Source organism: Anopheles merus, chromosome 3L, assembly GCF_017562075.2.
Source record: "Anopheles merus strain MAF chromosome 3L, AmerM5.1, whole genome shotgun sequence".
Lineage (NCBI taxonomy): Eukaryota > Metazoa > Arthropoda > Insecta > Diptera > Culicidae > Anopheles > Anopheles merus.
In genome coordinates this window covers 1,554,483-1,562,538 of record NC_054085.1, presented here as the reverse complement: position 1 = coordinate 1,562,538, position 8,056 = coordinate 1,554,483, and the positions used below count along the sequence as shown (strand labels likewise).

At 42.8% G+C, this 8,056-nt stretch overlaps 2 protein-coding genes across 2 annotated transcripts; both read left to right on the top strand.

Annotated features, from left to right (window-relative positions):
* Positions 1–6,872: 6,872 nt before the first annotated feature.
* Positions 6,873–7,489, top strand: LOC121598290 (cx9C motif-containing protein 4-like). The gene is made up of 2 exons (XM_041924905.1): positions 6,873–7,231; positions 7,311–7,489. The coding sequence occupies exons 1-2, from the start codon at positions 7,165–7,167 to the stop codon at positions 7,487–7,489; spliced, it is 246 nt and encodes an 81-aa protein (XP_041780839.1). The 5' UTR covers positions 6,873–7,164.
* Positions 7,453–8,051, top strand: LOC121598293. The gene is made up of 2 exons (XM_041924909.1): positions 7,453–7,542; positions 7,683–8,051. The coding sequence occupies exon 2, from the start codon at positions 7,738–7,740 to the stop codon at positions 7,933–7,935; it is 198 nt and encodes a 65-aa protein (XP_041780843.1). The 5' UTR covers positions 7,453–7,542; positions 7,683–7,737; the 3' UTR covers positions 7,936–8,051.
* The last annotated feature ends 5 nt before the right edge of the window (positions 8,052–8,056 follow it).

Sequence of the window (8,056 nt, the reverse complement as noted above, 5' to 3'; positions counted from 1 at the left end):
GTCATATAAAATTTAAAATTCAAACGATGCTTATTTCACGAGACTAAAGTTTTACAACGACATTTTCGTTAAAGTAGCTTGTGCAATGAAACGGTTGGAAAGACAAATGTTTTGACATGTGATACGCAAAGTACTTGGGGTTTTGCCCCAATATGGCACACCGCTTTTACCAAGACATTTTCTAGGTTTGTTTTTCTAAACCATTTCCGGTAGAGGCAAATTCGGTGAAAGGCAAGGAAATACCTTCTAGCCTTTGAAACCCATATGAAGCGAAGTAATGTATGGTAATAACTATACATTACTTCGCTTCATAGAGCACCGAACGTCGGAATGTACTTCGTTCATCCTCAAATGTGTAAATTGTGTTTTGGCTAACACATCCAGGAACCTGAAACTACAGGTACAACATGCGGCCAATAGCTATGAATGCCCGCTGTTTAAAAAACAGGTAGAGAGACGAATGCAACTTTCTCAATAGCAGGGAGGGGTGGAATTAGGGCGATTCAGAGAGATTTTATATTTCAATGTTGCCGGTCTTTCATCTAACTATGCTATGTTTCGTGAGACAGTAGAAAAAGTTCAACCCTTGTTGGTCTTGATCTCTGAAACCCACGTAACCGAGAAGGAGGCATTCGAGCAATTTTATTTAAAAGGATATAGGGTAGTGTCGTGTTTATCTCATTCACGTCACACAGGAGGTGTTGCAGCTTATGCCAGAAGTGACGTTGTCCTTAAAGTGATTTTAAACGAGTCATTGGAAGGTAATTGGTTTCTCGGTGTAGCGGTTTCTCGGGGTATGACGGTAGGCAATTATAGCATATTGTATCACTCACCTAGTGCGAGTGATTCGAGGTTCGTAGATATTTTGGAAGAATGGTTAGACAGGTTTTTGGATCTTAGTAAGTTGAACATAATCGTCGGTGACTTTAATATTGACTGGTTAAATGTTGAAAAATCTGCGAAACTGAAAAGTTTAATGGATTCAGTAAACATGAACCAAAAAGTTAATAAATTCACACGAATTGCTAGGCAGAGCAGGACATTGATTGATCAGGTTTACAGTAGTATTGACTCAATCAAAGTCACTACTGATCCGTTATTGAAAATATCGGATCACGAAACACTTGTTTTGAACATAAACGATGTACGTTGTAAAACGATTCAACGGAAAGTTAAATGCTGGAATAGGTATTCAAACATGCCCTTTGCAATAATGTGTCACAAGGTTTGCAGTGTGGTGCATCTGATTTTGATGAGGCTGCTGACTTGTTATGGAACACATTGAAACATGCAATGAGCACCTTGGTGGAAGAAAAGACAATTGTTTCTAGAGAAACTAGTAGGTGGTATACTTTGGATCTCGCACGTGCTAAACGGAAAAGAGACAAAGTGTATAAAAAATTTATTAGAACGAATAGAGATAATGATTGGTCTGAGTATACTAAACTTAGAAACAGTTATAGTAGGGATCTCAAAAATAGACGAAGCGATTTCTTTAACAGTGAAATAAACAAGCACAAGAAAAATAGCAAACAGTTATGGAAAGTCCTCAAAAGCATGTTACAACCTGATGAATCATGCGTTTCAGTTGTAAAATTTAATGGTGTGATTGAGGCTGACGACTCCATCATTTGCAACAAGTTTAACTCGTTCTTTGTGAACAGTGTTTTAGATATTAATCAAAACATTGCTTCTGTCAGTGAACCTAGCTATTACGTAGATAGTGCTACTCCACGATGCCATTTCAGATTTCAGAAAATCACTCTTGAACAACTAAAAACCATTTGTTTCAACCTGACAAAAACGGCAGGTATAGGGAATGTAAGTTCAACAACCATACAGGATTGCTATCATGTGATCGGAGAGGACCTTCTTATGGTGATTAATCAATCACTAGAGAGGGGATGTTTTCCGAAATCATGGAAAGAATCATTGATTATACCTATTCCTAAAGTGAACGGAGCTGCCAATGCGGAAGATTTTCGCCCCATAAACATGTTGCATGTGCTCGAAAAGGTGCTGGAGACAGTAGTTAAGGAGCAATTGGTTCAGTTTCTGAACAGAAACGAGCTGTTGATCCGAGAGCAATCAGGATATCGGCAAGGACACTCTTGTGAGACTGCTTTGAATCTTGTACTAGCGAGGTGGAAGGTGTTGATGGATAAGAAGGAATCGATAGTTGCTGTTTTCTTGGATCTAAAACGGGCATTTGAGACAATATCTAGGCCATTGTTGCTTTCTACCTTAAGGCGTTTTGGTATTGTGGGGAGGGAGCTCAGTTGGTTCGAAAGTTATTTAAAAGAAAGAACTCAGAGAACTTTATTTGGTAGCTCTGTATCAGAGCCTATAGAAAACACCCTTGGTGTTCCGCAAGGTAGTGTTCTTGGACCAATTTTGTTTATCATGTACATCAATGACATGAAACAGGTTTTGAAGGCTTGTGAGATCAATCTTTTTGCCGACGATACTGTTTTGTTTGAGAAATCAAGCAAGCAGAGTCTCTGATGAATATCGATTTAAACGCTCTGGATGGATGGCTGAAGTACAAAAAGCTGGCATTAAACATTAACAAGACTTGTTACATGGTGATGTCTGCGGGTGTATTGGAAGAACCTCCATCTATCGTAATAAATTCGGAACTAATCGAAAGAGTTAGACAGGCTAAATACCTGGGAGTTATCCTAGACGACAGGTTGAAGTTCCACGCTCACATTGACTGGGTCATCGCTAAAGTGGCAAAGAAGTGTGGAGTGATAAGTAGATTGGCGAAGGATCTCGTTTTTTTGGGAAAGTTCATCTCTACAAATCATTGATCTCGCCACACTTTGACTTCTGCTCATCCATTTTGTTTCTTGGCAACAAAGGTCAAATCAAAAGACTTCAAAGGTTGCAAAACCGGATTATGAGGTTAATTCTGGGGTGCGGTCGGCGTACGCCGTCCGCGGTTATGCTGAATATTCTTCAATGGATGTCAGTAGAGCAGCGGATTGTGTACCAGACCATGACTTTTATATATAAAATGTTAAAGGGCCTGTTGCCTGGGTACCTGGGGGAGAGCATAGTTCGGGGGTCCGATATCCATCGGCACCACACACGCAGGGCAAATGAGCCAAGGGTACCTAACTTGCATTCCCTAAGTGCCAGAAACTCTTTGTTTTTCAAAGGGATTCAACGGTACAACAGTCTACCAGATGAGATTAAGAATGCGAGAAGCTTGCCGGATTTCAAACGTAAGTGCGTCATATATGTTGAACAAACTGTGTAATGTGAAATATGTGTAGATGTCCCATGTCATTATTAAATGTGTAACTGCAGTTGTCATCACGATCTCTATGATGATGATAAGATTTTTCTTTATATACTATAATTAAAATTAGAAAAAATATAAGAAAGAGTCAACATAGGTTTGAGACACGCGCGCGTACAAGTGGATATTCGGGATCTATTTGGGGGAATTTACGGTTTGCACACGGTCTGGGAGGTCACAACAGGATTCACTCATTGATGATTGTAAGTGGCCAATTCCAGATACATTAGGTTCACCTGCTTCGGAAGGTAGTGCCCTAGAGCCAATCATTGGCACTAGTGGAACTGGCCATATGCATGTTGCAGTTGTGTTCTGATAAGTAGTGCGCCGGATCCATTAGTTGGTTCTTGGCGAGCTACGTAAGGGATACATTAGATTCTCCTGCTTCGGAAGGTAGTGCCCTGGAGCCTGCCATTGGTGCCAGAGACCCTGGGGCCAGCGGTTGGCACTAGTGGAACTGGCCATATGCATGTCGCAGTTGTGTCCTGATAAGTGGTGCGCCAGATCCATTTATTGGTTCTTGGCGGGCTACGTAAAGGATGCTAGGGAATACCATTGTATTCGATGGAGTATGACCCGTTTTTCTTGATGAAACTATGTTGGTCATCTTGGGTGTGTGTATGACTCGAACAGTTCCTCTGAGAGTTTTCCGATGCCACCACTTGATCGTACAAAATATTTTAATATACCTATCAGAGTAATATTATTGTAAAGATACTTCCGTCCTTCTCAAACCTATGTTGGGGAAAGAGGTGGGACTTATCATCATCATCATCATTGTAATACTACAACTATTTGAAGGCATCCAGTGCAATTGCTTGAAGTCTTGCAAGCAAATATTTAGTATATGTTAATGTTAATGTTAATCTAAATTACCACGCTTGAAAACTGCATCGTGAGCTACAATTCGACGCACAATACTTCCAGTCCACTGTGTAGGGCAATTGAAAATGATTAGATTCAAAATAATTACAACGAACACATTCAAACTTAATTGTTATCTTCATTAGTTTAAATTGGAAAGTTGTTTGATATTTCTCTGAGCTATTTCCATCTCGCTCGTTCGATTTGAATTTTTTGTTTTATCCAACAATTCAATGTTGATTTCATCATACAACTTTTTACGTTGTTAATAGTGAGGAACTTTTCCTGGGATCAAAAACCGATTTTCATGAGCTCGCCAACGCTCCAAATCGGTGCGATTTTCCCTCGCTGGCGATTGTTTTTGAAAGGCGTTGTTAGGGTTTTTGAGGGTTCAAGATGGCCGCCGAAAAGATCGCGTCGGTGTGCGATTGTGTTGGTGGACAAAATTAAATGGCCAAAAAAATAAATACACTCAACCACTCCTCCACCTCCCCCTCATTGATCCCACGGGGTTCTATATTTCATGTGGGTGCCATATTAGCATCTGCGCTCCGCCGGCTCACTTACTCATACATGTTCCACTATCGCATCAGCTGATCCGGTGGTGACTTGATGGTTACAAAGCTATATCAAACAAGCGTAGGTGTAGGTGGAACTCAAATAAGTAAAAAAATATGTGAACAAGTTTCATGCATGATCGCCATTAGTGTTGTGCACTAAGAGCAAGAGGTACTACGGAGGGCTCCAATCTTTAAATTGAGAGCTCTGAGCTTTCCCTTTTTTCATTCGATGTGGCTCTTTGCTCACCTCTTATCTAGAACTTTATTCACTAGACATGCAATTTGCAACGTGCATATTCTTTACTCTCATTCGAACGAACGATAACGGTCAAAATATGGACACACTCTCACCAATCAACCAATGTGATAATACGCTGTATCAAAGATAACGGTATAATCATCAATAACTAGTCAATACTTGAGAGCAGAGAGCCAAGCGCGTGTATCTTAGTTCGTATTTATCGCAATCCCGCTGAGGGAATTTTTCTATCAGCGTTCCGCTCTGATCTACGTCGCAACGCTTTCAAAACACACTACACCATCAGTTCCCAGCATCGCTATACGTTTCGTCGATCACATATTGTATTCTCCGCTGCATCATCAATACCACACTCTACCATCAGTGTCGCAATCTTCGCTCAGTTTCGCGCTTCAAAACGACCCGTTGGTGCAGCGAGTTTGGGTCGGGTATTGAACCTACCATGGACCCGTCCCGACTCGAATTCGCTGCACCAACGGGACGGAGTCGCTATTGCACCTACTGAACCTACTTGTACCTTTCGTGTCGACCCGAACTACTCCGGGTCGCTTATGGATGACTCCGACCCGGTAGGTTCGGGTCGACCCGCACATCACTAGTCCATAGCATCGTTATCATGTGTCTTCTTGTGGCATGTGTCCAAAATGCGTTAGACATTTTTACTAGTGAGGCATTTTCCAGATCATCTTCCTATGGAGGCAAGGTCAGGAGGATACGATAACTGGAACATGTAAAACAGCCAAGAAGGTGCTTGAGTGCTCTACGCATTAATCTGCCGGATGACACTACATGCAGAACCGCAGAGGGAGCTAGAGGGCTGAAGCTAGTGGAATAGCATCTATCGTAAATCGCGAACAGAGGAGAATGAAGGAAGGAATGCCTGGGCCGAGAGACCTGGAGAATGATTTGAATCCTGACCGTGCCAGCACGACAAACTCAGCCGGGAGCAGTCCACATAAAAAAGAAGATCAAGCAAACATGTAATCAAACGAATGCACACTTATATATTAGTGATGGGCGTTTCAGAGCGCACCAACGGCTCCGGAGCCGGCTCCGCACCAACGGCTCCGGAGCCGGCTCCGGACTAACGGCTCTCCACTCACGGCTCCGTTCCAACGGCTGCGGAGCCGGCTTCGGGCCCACCGTTCCGGAGCCGGCGACCAATCAACGGCTCCAGACCAACGGCTCCGAACTAACGGTTCAATAGAGACATCATTGTATGATAGCGTAATAAAAAAACCAATATATCTTCTCGCACGTGTGGAAACCAATACACGATGTGATTGCAGTATTGACATGCATGACGTTGTGTAGCATTCGTTGGTCTCGCCTTTCTTAACAATATTCAAAAGTCATCGATGTTTTTTTTTTTTTTTGATAAATTCTTTTAAACATGACCACCTCCGCTATTTTCGGATTTCCTCGATTGAAACTTCATTGAAAAAGTTATTTTGGTCCTTTGTGTTAAAACCGGCTCCAGAGCCGTTGGAGCGGAGCCGTTGGTGCGGAGCCGTTGGTGTGGAGCCGGCTCCGGAGCCGTTGGTGCAGAGCCGGCTCCGGAGCCGTTGGTGCGGAGCCGGCTCCGGAGCCGTTTTGCCCATCACTATTATATATAACTTTACATCTCGTCCCACACATAACAATACTTACGGAATATATTGGGCATGGTTCTTCCCCGATCGGTTGCTTAGCTGCATTTCATTGATCTGCATATACGTGCATGAGGCGTGGGATGGGAGATCATTGAAGATCTGAAAAAAATGGTTTTATTAATTAATTTTAATGTTAAAAACTGAACACACTTGTGCACAAAACCACCAAGTTTGTTTACATTTTCCATACGTCGACAAGCACGAAAGAGATGGCATAACACAACGAGCGAGAACATTCACACATCGGTATATGATGTGCGTAAATTGTCACCAACACAACGAAAAGCATATGGACAAAGGTGGACGAAGTATATGAAGTGAAGTGGGAGAGGGCTCACTTCGAAACGAGCACTGTAGTCAAGTAAAAAAACGGGTTGAGAAAATGAGCGAGATGGAGCGATTCTTCAACGTCAATAACTATCGCCATGTTGTACGGGAAAATGCCGACTGTGTTTCATTTGACATATGTCTTTGAGTTCAGCAAACAGGAACTTTTCTAGGGTGGAAAATTAATACTTTTTCATGTCCAAAAGTAAACCCAAAGATCCGTGCAAACCGGCTGCCTGCAAAATTCAAACCTGTCTGAGAGGTAAGTCGTCGTAGTATTAATTTCGCGATATTATGAGAAGTAATGCTTACGTAACATGAATTTTCTCCCGGGTCCCTAGAACACAACTACGACGAGGTAAAGTGCTACGATGTCATCGATGATATGCGGCAATGCTGCCTAAAGTGGCACAAGGTATCACTTTGCTGTTCCGGGATTCAACTAGATCGTGATTACAAAGCCGAAAAGGAAAGCATCCTACGGGAGCGAGAAGCAACCAGCAAGGGAAATGCACCCTGACCCGAGACGACCGCTTCGAGTCCCAAAACGAAACTGGTTCCAAAGAAATCCCCGTACGTTCAGTTCCCTCCTAACCGGCACCGCCCTACTGATATTCTTTTCCAAACCTCTATACGACGCGTTTATTGCCGATCCCGTACCGGGTGCATTGCCGCCACGCGAAATTCGTTCGATACGCATTGGACCGAAGTAGGCAGTGTAGGAGAATCGCAGTGTTGTTAGTTCCTTTTGCCGTACGGTGCTTCGCAATGGAATCAGTGAAACGGGCCAACCAGCGGCTTCGCAGTTATCCGCTGTTAATGGCCAAGTGCTCAGTTGCCGCTGCCGCGTACGCTACATGCGTGACAACCGATCTTAATGTAGCGCATCGTTCATGCGATAAAGAATTTAACAACTTCAAAGAGTGCATGAGGAAAGCCGCTATCGAAATGAAAACAAAGCTGTAGAAAGTTGACTTGTGTGAACGAAGCTAACAAACGTAGAAATTAGTTTAGATAACGAATGCCGCAAACACTAACCTAGGGGATAGTTTCATAAACACACCACCAACTGTGAAGTGCGCATAAA

Coding starts and splice junctions, on each gene's coding strand:
- LOC121598290 (XM_041924905.1), top strand. CDS start 7,165: ATGTCCAAAAGTAAACCCAAAGATCCGTGCAAACCGGCTGCCTGCAAA. Junction 7,232..7,310: donor AATTCAAACCTGTCTGAGAG/GTAAGTCGTCGT, acceptor CCGGGTCCCTAG/AACACAACTACGACGAGGTA.
- LOC121598293 (XM_041924909.1), top strand. CDS start 7,738: ATGGAATCAGTGAAACGGGCCAACCAGCGGCTTCGCAGTTATCCGCTG.